Raw genomic sequence first — 18,146 nt, 5'->3', positions numbered from 1 at the left:
GTTTACATTTATATCTTTCCTGTATAAGAAACAAAGGTTAGTGGGCTCTTATAGCATTGAATGGATGAGAAGATTTGGGAACTGTTAGCATAAATAGTGAGGTATGATGCAGCGCCAGGCCAGAGGACATCGGTTTGGGAATGCAAGTTTCAGAAGCTGCTGGATTGCTATGACTTGCTTATGCCTACATATGGATAGCAATCAAAGATGGCACCATTGGTGTGGAACTGGGTGATTTGAACATTAATGATTCATTTCACACAGATGAAACATTTTGAAGAAGGAAGCCTTCTTTCTTTGAAAGGATGGGAGAACAAAATGATAAACCTGGTTTTGGAATGGTGCGTTTCAGCTAGCATAAGGACTTTCAAGGTAAAATGTCCTATAGGTATCTGATGATGTGGAACTGGAGCATGGAAAGCCAATAGCATCAAATAGCCAGCTCTGAGAATCGTCCCAGAGGGGACAACTGAAGACTCAGGTAAAAGGAAGAGACTTTAGCACCTGTTTAGGGAGTATGGTTGAATTCTGAGTTCAGTTCAACCTAGGGCCAGAAATGCTGAAATTAGAGTGTAAAATACAGCAGTTTTTCAACCCTTTTTTCGTCTCACAGCACACTTGAACCTGGAGTTAAACTTCTGCAGCACACTTAAATTATGTTGATCAAAAGGAAGAGTTTAAGAAAAAGAATATACTAACTAGGCTTTGAAGTTCTTTTGAAAATTATTTAATTAGTGATCTTTAAGAATTTTCATGGTAAACCAGTTGAAAATCACTGAGATAGAGGAAGCAAATGTTATTTGAGCTCAAGCTCTATCCATATCAGACACTGAAAGTTGGGGCCAAAAGGTAGCAAAGGTGACTGACTGGCAGTGGGGATAGAGATGTGGGATAGCAAAGTCACAGGCAGAGGGGACTAGTGATGGGCAGATGCGTGGCAGGGACATAAGAAAGCAGAGGAGGAAGTTTTCTCAGCTATCCAAGTAGCTGGCAGTACCGAGTTTATTGTTTTTTAACTCTTGCTCAAAGATTAATTTTTGCATGGCAAACTCACTTTGTTTTGTAGTATTCTTATGTTGTGAAAATAAATAAGTCCTTAAAGGGGAAGGTAGAAAGATAATAGGAGATCACAGACTGAACCTGGGAATATAACTTAAAAGAGGTGTCAGAAGTGCAGAAGGAGAAATAAAAGTAGATAATACATGGTTGCTGCAGTTTACTATCTGGCTGGTGAGCAAGTGTTAAGTGCTTCAGAGAGAATAAGGACTTGGAATAGCTGATATAGTTTGTGATCTGGTAGTTGGGAGGTCATAGACAAGCTACAAGTTAAAGACTGTAGATAAAAGACAGGGGAGTGAAGACATGAAGACACACAGATGTAGATCACACGGTGAAGACGCAAACAGCAATACCAAATGAAAGGAAGCACACTCCCCTTGAAGGGAGAGGGGGGATCTAGATATAATATAAAAATAATGACAGTAGAGGGGAAGGGCTCTAAGATTTCTCAGAAAAGATAAGAATCTAAAACTTAAGTAAAACTTGCGTTTTACCCTGGCCTAAGCCAAAGTGTATTGTCCCGGATTCATGATATTGACATAGAGTTGAAGGTAAATGAGAAAATTTATTAAGGTTTTTAGTTAATCCTAAAGTTCCATGGAACCAGAATAAAAAGAAATAAGCAAAAAAATCTGGTTAAGCTTCATACAAAAATAACATGTAATGAATGGACAAGCCATGACCTGGAAGAACAATTTTTGCAAAACACATATCTGGTAAAAGACTTGTACCCAAAATACATAAAGAACTCCTAAAACTTAATAATAAGCAAACAAACAACTCAACTTAAAGACAGGCAAACAGTTGCATCAAAGAAGACACATATAGATGACAAAAATAGTATATGAAAAGATACTCAACATCGTATGTCATTAGGAAATCATAAAATAAAACATGGAGTATTACTACATACCTATTAAATGGCTAACATCCTAAACACTGACAATATCAAATGCTAGTACAAATATGGAGTAATAGGGACTCATTCACTGCTGGTAGGAATGCAAAATGGCACAGCCACTTTGGACCACAATTTGGAAGTTTCTTGAAAAACAAAAAATACTCTTACCATGCAATCTAGCAATCACACTCATGGGTATTTATCCAAATGAATTGAAAACTTAAGTACACACATTTGCACATAAATATTTATAGCAACTTTATTTACAATTGTCAAAACTTGGAAGCAAGACGTCCCTCAATAGGTGATTGTTGGTACATCCAGTCAGTGGAGTAAAAAGAAGTGAGCTGTCAAGCCATGAAAAGACACAGAGTTACCTTAAATGGATATTGCTGAGTGGAAAAAGCAATCTGAAAAGGATATAGAGGATATGATTCCAATTATGTGACTATATAAAAGCGAAAAGTATGGAGCCAGTAAAATGGTCAGTAATTGCGAGCAGTGCCTGTGGGCTCAGTGGGTGGGGCCCTGGCCCCATATACTGAGGGTAGCAGGTTGGAACCTGGCCCCAGCCAAACTGCAACAAAAGATAGCTGGGCATTGTGGTGGGCACCTGTAGTCCCAGCTACTTGGGGGACTGAGACAAGAGAATTGCTTAAGCCCAGGAGTTGGAGGTTGATGTGAGCTATGATGCCATAGCACTCTACCGAGGGCACCAAAGTGAGACTGTCTCAAAAAAAAAAAAATCAGTAATTGCCAGAAATTCAGGGAGAAAGAGGGAGTGATTAATAGGTGGAGCACAGCAGATATTTAGGGCAGTGAACTATTCTGTATGTTACTGTAATGGTGGATATGGACATGTGTCAAACTGTGGAATGTGCGACACAAAGAGTGGACCCTAATGCAGACTGGACTTTAGTTACTAACAATGCATCAGTATTGACTCATCGATTGTAACAAGTGATGTGTCACATTCAAGCAAATATTAATAACAGGGAAAACTGTGTGTATTGGGCAGGGGAAGGTATTCTATGAGAAATCTCTGTACTTTCCACTCAGTTCTTTCATAAACCTGAAAACAGCTCCCCAAACTGTCTATTTATTTACAATATTTTTAAAAGGCTGAAATAACTGATACATGCTACAACATGATGAATCCCGAAAACAGCATGCCAAGTGAAAGCAGCCAGATGCAAAAGTCCACACGTTGTACGATTCTGTTTATATAAAGACTCACTACTTTATAAACCAGGAATTCTAAAAAAGAAGAATCTCGATAAATGAGATGGTGGAAGGAAGGCTCCTGCTACTAACAGAAAAACCTCTGTAAGTGCATCACCCAAGGGACTGTCACAAATTGGTTATTATACAAAAGCGGTCAACATAATGAACTAGGCCTACTGTACTGATATGTACATGTGACACATGTCTGCTTTATAACATTTAGGTCGCCTAAGGAGGTGGTCAATGTAGAGAGGTGGTCAACTATGGACATTCTACTGTATTTCAAATTTAAAGACAAGCTTAGGTATTCTTCATCAGAAAATTGTCTAAGAGGACATGTTCTTTTCATACACTGATGGTGATGTAATAGGATCTTTCCAGCATCAGAGGACTGAACCTTGAATGAGGTACCATATAGTGTAGCCTCCTGCTGTGCTTGGTAAGTGGGAAGTCATAATGATCTTAAAAGCTAAAATTCAAGATTGCCTGATCAAACTGTAGCTCAAACCAACTTCTTTCAGGAGCTGTGAGTTACAAAAGCAGGTGGAATAAATAGGCAGGATGAGGCACGTAGGTCAACCTCTTACAGAAATAACCTTGACAGGGTTATACAGGTAGATATCTTTGGAAAAGTTCTTCACATCATGAGAGGCAGCAGGCCGAGTTTACCAAGCCATACTATTTATTCATCTTAGACCAAGCAATCCTAGTTTGTAGGCCTATTGGACTAATCAAACTGATGACAATTGCTGATTATCAAGTAAGATTCGTGATTTGTGAAAATGGAAATCGGTTAATATTCTTAGAACAGAAAGAGGGCTTACAAAACAATTAAGTAATAGGTTAATGTTCAGTAAAAAGTAAGCAAAAGACATAAAGAGCTCGTATTAAAAATAGACGACCAAAAAATTATAAAAAAGTATTCAATCTCACTGGTCATCAAATACATCTCAGTTAATGGAAAAGTGAGTATTGTTTTTATCTGTCAGATAAGACATGATTTAAAAAGAATGATAACATTCCATGTTGTCTGAGGGTGGGATAAATGAATACTCTGATTAACAGAGTATGAATAGGTGAAGACTTGTTTGAAAGATGAGTTGCAATAGCTTTTAATATTTTTATGCACATATTCTTCAACATTAAAGTTTCACATTTAGGTATTTAATGGAAGTATTGTCCAGATGCACAAAGATACATTTGTAAGAAAGTTCACAGAAGCATTATTTGTAATAAAAAAAATTGGAAGCAATATGAATTTTGATTGATGGGTATAGCTACCGCCTAGAAAATCTTACAGACTTTAGCGTGAATAAAGTAGATCTCTGTGAATTGACATGTAAACATTTCTAAAATACATTTCCAAGTGAAAATGAAGTTACAGAAAAGAACTTACAGTGCAATCCCACTTACGTTTATAAACACTACATATCCTATTTATGAAGTTCATTAAAAAACCCCAGAAGAATGTGTTATAAATGCTAATGGGGGTTGTTCCTTGGGAAAGGAGTGGATACCAGGCTAGGAGATGAAAGGAGGCCTGTGGTTACTTTCCTCTGTCCACTAGAGGTTATTATAATGTACACATACAGTCCTTGGCCAAAAACCACAAAAAAAAAAAAAAAAGAAAAAAAAACAGAAAAGAAAAGAAAAAAGTATATAAATGTACACATACAGTGTATTAGTATTAGTGAAGCATTTAGAATATTACTTTGTACAGGGAAGTGGTATATGAGTATATATTGAATAAAATAAGTGAGTCTCAATATTAGAGCTGTATTCTATATAAGAAATAATCATGGGATGCAGAAAGATTTAATTGCAAGAATGTTAAATCCTAAGATTGTCTTCCTTCCTTCCTCCCACCCTCCTTCCCTTCTTTCCTCCCTTCATTCCTTCCTTATTTCTTTCTTTCTTTCCTTCTTTCTTTTTTCACAGAGTCTCACTGTGTTGCCCAGGCTAGAGTGCCAGGGCATCAGCCTAGCTCACAGCAACCTCAAACTCTTGGTGCAGGTGATCCTCCTGCCTCAGCCCTCTGAGTAGCTGGGACTCCAGGTGCCCACCACAACACCAGGCCAATTTTTTCTATTTTTAAGAGATACAAGGTCCCCTCTTGCTCAGGCTGGTCTTAAGTTTCTGAGCTAAAGGGGTCCACTTGCTTTGGCCTCCCAAAAGAGTGCAAAGATTACAGGTGTGAGCCACCATGCCTGGCCAACCCTAGGATTGCTAATCCAAAATTGAGAACAACCTACATGTCTAACAGCATATGATTGACTAAGTAAACTATGTTAATCTATATAATGAGTGATATATTTGTGGTAATTTTAACAGCTTTATTGAGGCATATTTTACATATAACGCAATTTACCCATTTTGAGTTACCAATTCCATGATTTTTAGTAACTTCATGAGTGGTACGACCATCACCGTAAATCAGTGTTACAACATACTCCTAATAAAATTCCCTATTCTCACATACAGTTAATCCTATTATTATTATAGCCCAGATGATCACTAATCTACTTTCTCTATAAATTCTCTTTTTCTGGCCATACCATGGGACATTTTGCATCCATAGAAATTGGTCAAAATAAATGAAGGCTGGTTATAAAAAGCAGGGAGAAAGCAGATAAAATATTATATATAGGCTTAGCCTACTTAGGTTTACATGAAAGGAAAGAAAGATGAAAACTTGAATGATATATTCCAATATGTTAATAGTGGTAAGCTCTGAGTGATAGAGATGTGGATCCTTTTTCACTTTTGAAATCTATGATCAGAAAAACAAAAAAGTCCCCCAAACAGCAATTCTACTGCTGGGTATATATCTGAAGGAGAGGAAATACCAAAAAATTATCTGGGCTCCAAGGTTTACTGTAGCACTATCATAGCTCAGCTTCGGAATCAACCTAAAAATTCATTAACAACAACAACAACAAAAAAATTCATTAACAGATGGATGAAGAAACTGTGTTACACACACACACACTGGAATATTAGCCACAAAAGATAAACTTCTGCAATTTGCAACAACATGGATGGAACTGGAAGACATTCTGTTAAGTGAAACAAACCAAGAACAGAAAGACAAATCTTACATGTTCTCATGCATGTGTGGGAGCTAAATATTAAAAAACAATTGATCTCCTGTAGACAGAGAGTAGAATGATGGTTACGGCTTGGAATGATAAAGTAGGGATGTTAATGGGTGTAAAAATATAGTAAGACAGAGCAGACAATATTCGATAGAACAACAAAGCGACTGTCACCAACACTAAGTTAAAGTAAACTTTAAAATAACTAAAAGCGCAGAATTGGAAAGTTCCTAACACAAAGAAATGTTAACTATAAATGTTAAATGCCTGAGGGAGTGGATACCCCAATTACCCTGATTTTATTAATTCTCTTTGTGTCCCTGTATCACATGTGCCTTATAAAGCTATACAACTATTATGCACCTATAATAATTTTAAAAGAATCAAACAAATTATCTTAGAAAGAACATGGTTCCTACCATGGATTTCTTCGGGGTCTTCCTTTCAGTGGTGTATCTGTGAATAAAAAAGTAGTAAGTTAGAATCACCTCCACCTCCAGACATGAGAAGGTTATTTCTCTAAAGTTTTGTGTGTGTGTTGTGGGGGGGAGGAATGGGGACAAATAGAAATAAGGTTACTGGATGGTACAAGTAGTCCCTGCGTGATTCAAACAGGCGGCAGGCCACGGCTTGTAAAAAGTCAAAGAGCATGGGTGGGGAGGCTGCTAGACTTGGTTGGCCTCTTGGGATATTTTGACCAACTCTTACTTGTAGGAGAAGGGTGAGAATAGTAGGGAAAGGGTGCTCATTCCAACACTCCTGGAGCCCCACTTGAATGCCAGGCAGAAGAGGGAAAACAGAAGAGTGATGAGAGCACCTAGCAGGAGACTGAGTCTGTAAAGACGCACATTTTGTAACATGTTCTGCCTGGAATCTGGGCCGTCGTGAGCCCGGCCTGGGCTTCCTTTCCTTGTGGGCTCCTGTCCACATCTGTTGCCATTGTCCTGCCCTCACTCGTCTCCTACAAACAGCACCTCCTTTTCCTTTGTTTGTCCTCTTCTTTTCCTGTGTCTTTTGTTAAGTTCCCCCCACTATTCCTTAGAGTATTAATTCTAATAGTGAAAAATTTCAAAAAGAATGTAAGCGGATTATCTCTTCCATACCAGTGTTTAAAGCAAAGCTGATATTTTAGGTTTCTTTTGGAGGTTGTTTTCTTTGAAAGGAGCATATCATTGATACAAAAAGGCCAAGTTTAGCTAAGTATATATTCTGGTATGAAGTGACAAGACTCATTTATGATTCTGATTTTTGAAATGAAATACCACCTATTATCTTTACTAAATTTAGGTAGAAACAATGTTGCAGTGAATGAACCTACACCTCTAGAAGTAAGGGTTTCCTCTGGAATTTCTAGAAAACTCCAAACTAGAGCAGCATCTGTGGCTCAGTGAGTAGGGCGCCGGCCCCATACACCGAGGGTGGCGGGTTCGAACCCGACCCTGGCCCAACTGCAACAAAAAAATAGCCGGGCGTTGTGGCCGGCGCCTGTAGTCCCAGCTACTCACCAACTACTCAGGAGGCTGAGGCAAGAGAATCACCTAAGCGCAAGAGCAGGAGGTTGCTGTGAGCTGTCATGCCACAGCACTCTACCGAGGGTAACAAAGTGAGACTGTTTCTGAAAAAAAAAGCAAAACTCCAAACTAATATAGAAATTATTCTTTAAAATATTCTCTTGCTAAAAAGGCTCTGACAGTGATTCAGTATATGAAAATAATGTGACTCTTTTTGTATTTTGATATGCTATTCTTCCCATTCCTCTACTTGCAGAGTTTATTCAGTGTTTGACTCACAGCTGGCTTAAAATACCTCAGTTCCAAATCACTGGGCCCTAATTGATGCCATCGTTAGCCTGAAGGAAGAGGGGACTCTATCAGTGAATCTGCACAAAGGCTGTCTGCTCGGAAACCTCTCACCCATTCATTTAGCTGTGACCCTTCAAGCTGTTTTATCTTCCAGGAGGCGAGTTCATCAAGGGTCTAGCCCCGGGTGGCCCACTCCAGTGCTGACCTCTAGCCTATTGTAATGGTGGATAACTGGACCAGACTAGACATGGGTCTTACTAGCCTTTCTCTGTGGCTTCCAAGTTTGAAAGGGCCGGCTACCTACTGTCTTTCTTTAGTACAACGATGGAAGACCCAGAACTCAGATTTTATGCTTATTAGTGATACTTTCATGAGTTTCTAGGGCTAAGTGACTTTTTTACGCTGCTTAATGATTTTCAGCTTAACTCCCTTTCTGAGTGGGATGTTGTAAAGATTAATTAGCCAATGTTCATAAAGTGCTTTCAAGCTGAAAAGCGCTGCACAGGGTGTGCAGACTCATTAGCTTCTTAGTCATTAAGGCTTCTTAGACCTTTTGGCATTCACAAACTAGATGGGGAAGGCCAAATTAGTACCTTTTTTGTTTCCTTTGGAAAGGAGGGACTTCAGAAAGAGTAAAATAGAACAATATATTATCTTTTTAATTAAGACATCTGTTGCACTGGAACAGAAAAGCATATGAAAATATTTTGTTTGTCACTTTCTATTTCTATGCTGCTTCAGTTTTTTCTTACTCTTTTAAAAAATGCATTTGTCTGCTTCCCTTGCAAACTTTAGAAGGTGGGTAGGCAGAGGGCAGTAGTCTGGCCCCAGAGTGCTGAATTTTCATGCCAGTGAATGACACAGGGTAGAGATTTCCTTTTTAACAGAGATTCTCCCTCGGTGTGCAATGAGTCATGAAGGTACAGTATTGTCTCTGTCCACACTAATTTTTGGTCGATATATGACCATTAGTGTTTAATTTGATTCAATGAAGCCTTTGAGGTTGGAAGAAAAGTACAAAATGGCTGCCAAAGGCATAAAGAGTCCTGATAGAAACAAGAGACAGACAGAGATAAACAAAGAATTAGATTGACAGCTGACTTTTAAGTAGCAGCATCTGCACTTGATAATTCAGGAATAATATTTAAGTACTGAGATAAAATAACAGTAAACCTATAATACCTAGAATTGCATATGTAACTAAACTAACTTTTTTTCTTTGAGAGAGAGTCTCACCCTGTCACCTGGGCTAGAGTGCAGTGGCATCATCATAGCTCACAGTGACCTCAAACTCCAGGTTTTGAGCAATCCTCCCATCTCAGCCTCCCAAGAAACTGGGACTATTGGTGCTCACCATTATGCCTGGCTAATTTTTTCTATTTGTGGTAGAGACAGGGTCTTGCTTTTACTCAGGCTGGTCTCCAACTCCTAAGCTCAAGCGATCCTCCTGCCTCAGCCTCCCAGAGCGCTCACCAGGATTATAGGTGTGATTACCTTTTAAGATAGGTCATAAAATAAACATATTACCCCAATTACCTTTTAAGATAGGTCATAAAATAAACATATTTTTATACAAAACAAAAACAAAGCATTTACCACCAACACAAAGGATATTCTAAAATTTATCTATAAAAAGTAAACTATCATAGAAAGAAGGAAGGAGATGCTTGAAGGAATAAAGATAAAATTGGTACCCATGTGGGCAAATATAAAAAAACACTAAGAATAACAATACGTAGTGACAAAATGAGATAGAACTAGGAAAAAGTAACACATGTACCAGGAAAGTAGGATTAAGGAATATTGAGTGTTGATGCGTTCCAAGGTCCTTATCTTCTTTGGAAGGTGCCTGAAGATGTTAAGTTTAGATTTCGTCAAGTTCTGCATACAATTTCTATAGTTCTATCACAAAAATGAGGGAAAGAGAATGTGAGGAAGGGGAGTAAATGGAAGAGGAAATAAAATCAATAGAAATTGACTCAGTTGAAAAGGGAGTAAAGAAATTCATCACAGATTTTAGTGTTAGTTCCTAGGGCCCTTATCTTGTCTATGTTGGGGAGTTCATAGATACACACCAACAAGACAAAGGAATAATATGTGAATGAACGCTTAAAGCTTGGGGTGAAATGTTCAGTACTAGCACCCATAGGAGACAACACAAGGAACTGCGTTACAGGAGAGAACCCCCAAAGACAGGGAAACCAAATCTCTATAATGTACAATAAGGCTACCCGCCCCCCGCCCTAGAGGAAGTGTTACTTTTATTATACTGAACGGTAAACAATTCTTCCCCTTGCTCTGCCATAAGACATTTCTATCTTCAAGGCTGTTCATTATAGTAATACAACATCTTTTCAATTGACTTAGGTAGTGGGGGTAATTATTGTGTAAAACTTAATTTAAAACTGATTGTAAGAGTGGTTCTAGTTCTAATAAAGACAGTGATACAAAGGTGCATCTGAAATGTTTGAATAAACTATTCAAGGAAACGTAAATATAAAAGAAGACTATTTTACAACTGATGTATTTTCTTTTATATTATTTAAAATGTATAAAACCAAAATAATAACTTATATACAACAAATTTTAAAATTTAAAATGATCATCAAAATTTTGATAGATAAAAATAGAGGTGGAAGGTAGAATGGTAAAAAATTCCAGGCAATGCAGATGACAGAGACATAGCAGAGAATTAGACTATAGGTTATAGAGTAACAGCTGGAATCATCCTGTTTAACCGGAATACAGAGGGTATAGACCAGGAGTGAGTCTTTTCACATAAAATTAAAGTTTGAACTTTAACCTATAGTTTCTGTGAAACCACAGAAGGACTTTGAGCTGGCTAGCAATCATCTCACCAGTATAATTAAAACTGATGGTAAATCTGAGAGTAGTGATGGTGTCACGTAAATTATTGCACGTGCTGCCTTGTTAGCCCAAGGCCCGACGGTTGCAAAGGCAGTCAGGCAACTCTTGTGAAACTGAGCTGATGTGCACATTCCAAGCACAGTGAGTAGGATGTGAGCTTTTCCATTTGCTTTTGCTTGGATGCTGCTATAGAAGCATTAACTTGATAAATTAGAGTACACAAAATAAGACAGCATGAGCGAGCCTCTTTTGCCTTTCAAAATGCCACGTGAAATGCTTCATAATCAGTTTAAATTAGCAGAGTTTCTGTTGTTTTTCATTGTTACTGAAGAATAAGAACAGCAGTCACATTGTGATATGAGGGGTCTGTTACATTTATATGAGAAAATTTTTTGAAAGAGGCATTTGTTAAACCTTCAAAATGGAGGAAGATTATATATAGAGTTGCCTTTCCTGTGGTTGTGGCAAGTCAATGTTGCTCATCCATCAGGACTGAACAGAGGGGTGCTTTGTCAGACACATCGGGGTAGATTAAAGAACTCGTCATACCAATCAGACTTACACACTTTCTTGATACTACATTGCACTCTTCACGAAGAATACCTTATACTATTTAGAAAAAGTATTTTCATATTGAAAATGTTTTAGACTAACAATTAGGTTTAACAGAAACAGAATTGGATGAGGACGAAGATTTGCCATGGATGGACAGTGTGATCTTGGGCTGTTCCTAGGCTCCTGGAGACAGAAAATGTCCCCAGGCCTGAGAATGGGCCCCTTGGGGAGTGTACTGAACAGAGGCTGGTTCCCACGTCCTGGTTCCCTCACCACTCTACAGCTGGAGCCTCGCCTTGGTACTGTAGGCTCTGCTTTGGCACAGCCCATACCTGTGATCAGTTCTGTGTCTCTAAAACAGTTTAGATGTTAGATGTTTAAATGCCTTACATTTAAAACCTGTTAGGGATCTTCTTTTCTTCTGCTATTTCCCTCCCTTCCATCACCAAAAGTGTAATCTGATCCTTAACCCCCTAGCTCCAGGCTAGGGCCCTGCTCTCCTAAGGCCAGCTGCTTTTCTGCTTGAACATTCTGCCCTGTCCTACATCACCACACTCCGATGGGTATCATCAGCGAGGTTTGCTCTGTTTAAGGTCTCCCTTAAGGCAACTGCTAGACAGATTACCTCCTGAGGACTATGTTATCTCTAGAAACCCAGCTGATGTCTGCCTTACCAGACCACTTTCTGCTTCTACAATCTCCAATAACTGCTTCTACACTGAAAGAATCATCTCCTAGCCACAGCAGCCTATCTGATAGTACGGTAGTTAATCAGGCCATCATACCAATGATATTAAAGATATATATTACTTTGGGAGGCAGGAGAATGTAAAAGTTAAGGAGGCAGATTCTGGAGTTAGAGTGCATGGATTCAAAATACGGCTTCACCAATTACTATTTAGGCGGCCTTGTTAACCATGAAGGCTTTGAGATTTGTTTTATACTGTACTTTCAAACTAGTAAGTTAATCTGCCACGGTCTCATGGATGTTGACAGAAGACACGGGACTCCTGCATCAGTGACAAAGGACAGTTTATTACAGTAATGGCAATAGTGAGAGCATCAGCATTTGTCTTGGTTCCCTGACCCCATAACAGCGCACAGAGAGGATTGCATTACTGAAGAGGAATCTCAAATGCAAGCAACCCCCATCTTTTATAATGGACAGAGAGCCTGCCTGACCTCTGCCTGAAGGGAGATATTATCTTTGTTCTACTGAGTAGTAAAAAATTTTGCTCTTTGCTCTGGAAGGAGATATTGTCTTTATTTTCCAAGGCTGCTCACTGTACAAACATCCTTGAAGGGAAAAGCCAGTGCCTCTGTTTGCCAGATATAACAGACCCATGGATAATTATCTTCCAACAATTTTGGGCTGAAATTCTTTTTTTTTTTTTTTTTTACAGATAGAGTCTCACTTTGTCAAATAGCCAGGCGTTGTGGTGGGTACCTGTAGTCCCAGCTACTTGAGAGGCTGAGGCAAGAGAATCACTTAAGCTCAAGAGTTTGGGTTGCTGTGAGCTGTGACACCACAGAGCTCTACCAAGGGCGACATAGTGGGACTCTGTTCTCCCTGCCCCCCCCAAAAGAAAAGAAAATAGGTTCAGAGAGATTAAGGAACTTACTGAATTTCACATAGAAAGCCATAAAGAGAACAAAGGTCACCTGATTTAAAATCCAGAATCTTTTTAATTATACATGATGCCTGGAGCTCAATAAACACTGGGATTACAATGACATGAAGCAAACCTATGATCTAAGGTCGGACAGTTAAGTCTGTGAACTCATCCTAGATAAAGTTACATACCCCATTGCTGAGTATCACTATGGTCACCTTCAAATTACTCCCCTTGGGAAGCTGTGCACCAATGCCAGCACCTAGTCTCCCCTTCAAAGCAATTTTGGAACTCTTTTTCTGGAATGACCATGAAAGCTGTCATCATACTTTTTCTAGGATAAGTTCACAAACTTAATTTTTAGATGACCTTGTAAGATGACAGCTCTGATGGCCATTCTGGAAAAGAGTTCCAAAACTGCTCTGAAGGGAGGACTGGGCCCTAGTATTGGAGCCTAGCTTCCCAAGAGGACTCCTTCAACGGTGACTATAGTAATGTTCAGCAGTGAGGTATGTGGTACTTTTTCCAGGATGACCATGTATATCTGAAAACATTTCACATGTTCCTTTGGTCGGCCTCCTTTCTTCTCACTTATTTGATTTATAAACCATCTTATACTTGGCCCCTGAAGACAAATATGAACAAAATAAATAAGTGATGGAGAATTATAAATAGTAACTCCTACCTTCACCCCTGTAGCCCCATTCTAGTCACAGGCTCCATAGCAGAGAAAAGCCAGAGACCTGTGAGGGAAGTGCTTTCTCTGTGTGCAGGTGATGTGGAACGTGCCTCTTTCTGACGGAATATCAGGAGCTTTCTGTCCACAGCTTTATGCTAAGTAGTAAGGAAGGAGAGAGGGGGCTAACCGAAATAACATCAAGTTCCAGAAAGCAACATGTGAAAATTCAGGAAAGCAATCTATCCTGAAAAGATCCACTCATTGATTTTTGAAGCTCTTCATGCTGATCCCACTGTTTCTAAGAGTGAGGTCATAGCTTCAGTTTCCCTAGGGCTCTGAAATTCTTTCATGGCTCTTCCTAGGTCAGTTAAGCGTGCCCAGGGAACCGAAGCAAGATCTTAATAGGAAAGAAATGATAGGGAATGTGAATTGCCCTTCATCTTATGTCTACCTCGAGTCCTCTGCAAAATCAGCTCCCACTCCAGATAATGCTGCTCTGCAAGTCCCAGGGGAGCCTCCCAAGCGCTCCTGAGTTGGCCACCTGCCGCTCCGGCCACCCACGGTGGGCGCCGCACTGCCCTCTGCCGGGCATGGATGGAACTGCGTGCGTCGCCGCCGCTCTGCGCTCTGCGGCTCTGCTCCGGGCACCGTGGGAAAGACAGACTGTGATAGAAAACCCACCCTTCACGGACTTTAGAGAAGCCCCAAAGCAATGCCACTTGTTTCTATACGTTGTGAAGAGTTTACGGAAATAGTTCTTTCAGTTTTTTACTTGGAGTGTTCTATTTCTCTGGAACCGGAGATGATTTGAGTGAGAGTGCCAGGGGGTCTTGAAAATCTCCGGACCCAGAGCCTTGTGATGAGAAAGTCTCGTTAGGGTCCAGCCCATCACAGGGGGTATTTCTGTCCAAAGGAGAAGCTCTCTCCCACAGGCTTCCCGGCCTTTCCTCAAATAAGCTTCTTTAGAACCATCGCCACCCATTTGTATTTATGTGCAGTTACGTCTGCACAGCAGAGAACATGTTTAGAGCACTTTTGCAGAGGCTGCTAAACCCTCTGCCCCCTAAGTTCCCACTGGGCCCATCTGGTGGCCAACAGGTCCAGGCTCAAGCTGAAATCCCTGCCACAGGTGTGAGAGGTACACCTTATCCATATGGTACAGACCAAATACCTTCAAACAAAGGAATTGACTTATATCGCACCTCCCTCCAAATGTGAGTGTGGGAACCTACCTTAAATTCCAGACATATCACAGTTCATTCTCTTCTTTACCAAAGAAGGAATATGATACACCTTCATAGTCTGTTGCTTTACGCTTTCATAAATGAGAATCCCCCAGTTAAAGCTTGATTTACATCATCTTACCATTAACTCTGAAAAATATTCCTTCTCAAATTAAGGTGCTAGTATCAACATCTCCACACTCAGTCTCAACGATGGAAAAGAAAGTATTGCGGTCAGGCACAGGCAGGGACTGTGGAATTTAGTCCAGTGATGGATGTTTAATGTGCTTCTGTTCTAATGTTCTTAATACTCTCTGTGCCCCAGGTTATGCAGATGTATCTTCCCTTTTGTGGAATCGCCATATCTAATGCTCAGCTCTTTGCTGCCTCAAGGAAAGAATATGAAAGAAGCAGGGTGAGTAGAAAGAAAGCACGTTGCTGACAATCCTGCCTGCTTTCTGCCTTCCTGTCTGTGAGTCACCGTGTCTTTTAAAAAACAGCAGATGATTTTTGTGTAGTCCAGGAATCTTTATTATTTGTATAATCCTGCAAGGCTGTGGCTGAAGATACCCTTTTCTAGCTCAAATTCCCTGTTGTTTGGGGAAAATCATCCCAGAGTCTTCTTACCAGGAAATTAGCTTCACATCTGTATCATAAGGCATCAGATTCTTGCCTACGTGTAGCTTAGAAATAATCAGGCGATTGGGGTGATGTTTTTACAACTCGGTTCCTTTAAGAAGCAAGACATCTCGAAACTTGATTTTACTCCACTTCCAAGATTCTGTTTTTGAATTGGAGAGATTTTCTGAAACAGTATCAAAAGACACTTGGAACAAGAATACAAAGACTTTCATAAAATTATAAGGAAATACACTTAGAGGGACTGAGCTCATATACCTGCCTGAGTTGTGAACTAAATAGTAACAACAACAAGACCAGTGCTTAAAAGAATTCTAAAATATCAAAGAGATATTAAATTGTATTCAACTCATTCTACTTTTAAACAGATTACTGTCATAATTTAGTAATATATTAGAAAGATGATTTCAATCATCTTATTAAGCAGTTAATATGATCATTAAACTGCTTAACAACTTCCTTTGCTAGGTATTATAATTTATGAATATTTCTCAGTAAACAGATGAACGTGGTTGAGTACTGCAGCCCTGATCCTTAATAAGGTGTAAGATACCTTTTCTCTGATCTGGGTCCTCTTTTCATCTTTAGCCCAAAGTTTGCCATTCTCCTTTCGTCTGGCAATCCAGCAATACAGTTCCCAATTTTGAGCAGTCTGGTTTTATCATACCTTTAACCAGATGCTTCCCTCCATCTTCAGTGGGTGGTGTCTCCTTCTCCTTCCCACCCGCCCCCGCCATCTACCTTGCACATTCTGAAGGACTCATCCCACCTTCCAGGTAATCTTCCCCTTTCACTCACTGTTTGTCTCATATCTATGGCTATTGTTCTACTGTGGGTATCTATCATACCGTATTATAACATTTTTTGAATTTATAGAAGTTTTTAATTGATAAGCAAAAGGCCCAGCAACTTTAAAAACACATTAAAACAACTCACACTGGCCAAAGATAAAAAGGTTACAGATGAGAAATGGAGCTTCCTTCTCCAACCACATTATGAACTCCTTAAGGGAAGCTTCACGTAGAGTCGATCTTTGCATCCTTGCCTATGGCATGATTCATTTACTCTTCCAACAAATATGGATTGTGTGGTTCACTTCAAATGCTGTCTGTCCAAATCTAGGTCCTGGTGGGACTTATTTTTTCTAATAGGAATAGATAGACAAGAAAACAAATGAAAATAATATGCTATCAGGTTGGGATGAGTGATATAAAGAAAATTGAAGTGAGATAAAGAGATAAAGGGTCTTGGGAGGGCAGGATGGGAGGATGTTTATCATAGAGGATGACCAGGACGGTCTCCATGAGAAGATGATATATGACCAGAGACCTGAATGAAAAGGAGCAAAGCCATACAAAGTTCTGGGGAGAGCACTCCAGGCAGTAGAAATATCAGGTGCAGAGGTCCTGGGGTAGGAGAAACCTTGGTCAGTGTGTATGCAAAGCAGACAGAAAGAAAGAAAAGGAAATGAGAATGGAGAGGTGAGCTGGGAGTCAGGTGGGAGGAAGGCCCGTAGGTGCCACAAGGGCTTTGGCTTTTATTCTGAATACCACGGAGCCATAGGAGATTTTCACCTGTTTCTGATTAGCTTTTAAAAGACCACTCTGGCCTTCCTAGAGACAGTAACCTGGCTAGAGGGTGGGAGCAAGGCTGTAAGGAGGGAGAGGAGTTAGGAGAGGTCTGTAGTGAAGTCAAAATGTAATGCTGGTGGGACTAGGGCAGTGAGAAGAGAGATTTCCGCCCAAATTGGTGGTGGAATCTGCAGGGCTTGCTGATGTCAGAAATGAGTGGAGGAGACTGTTGGCTTATGTGGCTGGCAAATGAACAGTTGGATAAACAAGCTGAAGTTTTGGGGAAGATAGCAGACTGGAGGTTAAGATTTGGGACCCATCACCATTCTGGGTTTAAAGCCAGAAGCCTTGCTGGGCTGATCTAGAGAAGAATGTGTTCATAAGAAAAGGGAAGAGGTCCAAGGGTAAGCCCAGGAGTAAAAGAAGGTCCCTAGAAGAAGACGGGACAAGATGCAGGTAGTCTCTTTGTGGAAGGCAAGTGGCATCAAGAGGCAGGGAGTACTCAACCGCGTGAAAAGCTTCCAGTGTCTGTTGAATTGCATATTAGCCTCCCTTTCCTCCTCCTCTTCTCCCATTCTGGAGCTAGCCTGCGTTATCTGTAAAACTTTCATTACTTGTTAGTAAAGCAGCAATTTTTAATTAGAAACAATAAAATTACTGTCATGTGATTTGTCAGTGCCAGAGTCAGGCACAATTAGTTTTCCCTCTGAGATAAACGTTCCCGTAGATGGGCCCTAGAGGCTCTCTCTACGCAGCCACAACAAATTGAAAAGTTAAATAATTGTTCAGTTAATATGATCTATCTGAAGAAATAGTCTGGATGATTAAGGAAATAATGTTTTCTGCCTTAATGACCGGGAATTTCATTTGTAATTATTCAGACAATTGTCTCGTTTTTAATCTTATATGTGAAGTTA

General features: G+C 39.8%; 1 protein-coding gene across 1 annotated transcript in view; it reads left to right on the top strand.

Moving 5' to 3' along the window:
* PDE11A (phosphodiesterase 11A) overlaps positions 1-18,146 on the top strand; it is a 428,924-nt gene that overhangs the window by 149,731 nt on the left and 261,047 nt on the right. Inside the window, exon 3 of the mRNA XM_053597557.1 lies at positions 15,345-15,434. Coding sequence (XP_053453532.1) covers positions 15,345-15,434 — 90 coding nt within the window. The remainder of the gene's footprint in view (positions 1-15,344; positions 15,435-18,146) is intronic.

The sequence above is a fragment of the Nycticebus coucang genome, chromosome 7 (assembly GCF_027406575.1).
Source record: "Nycticebus coucang isolate mNycCou1 chromosome 7, mNycCou1.pri, whole genome shotgun sequence".
NCBI lineage: Eukaryota > Metazoa > Chordata > Mammalia > Primates > Lorisidae > Nycticebus > Nycticebus coucang.
Note: the sequence above shows the minus strand (reverse complement) of the source record. Positions and strands in the feature narration are given on the sequence as shown.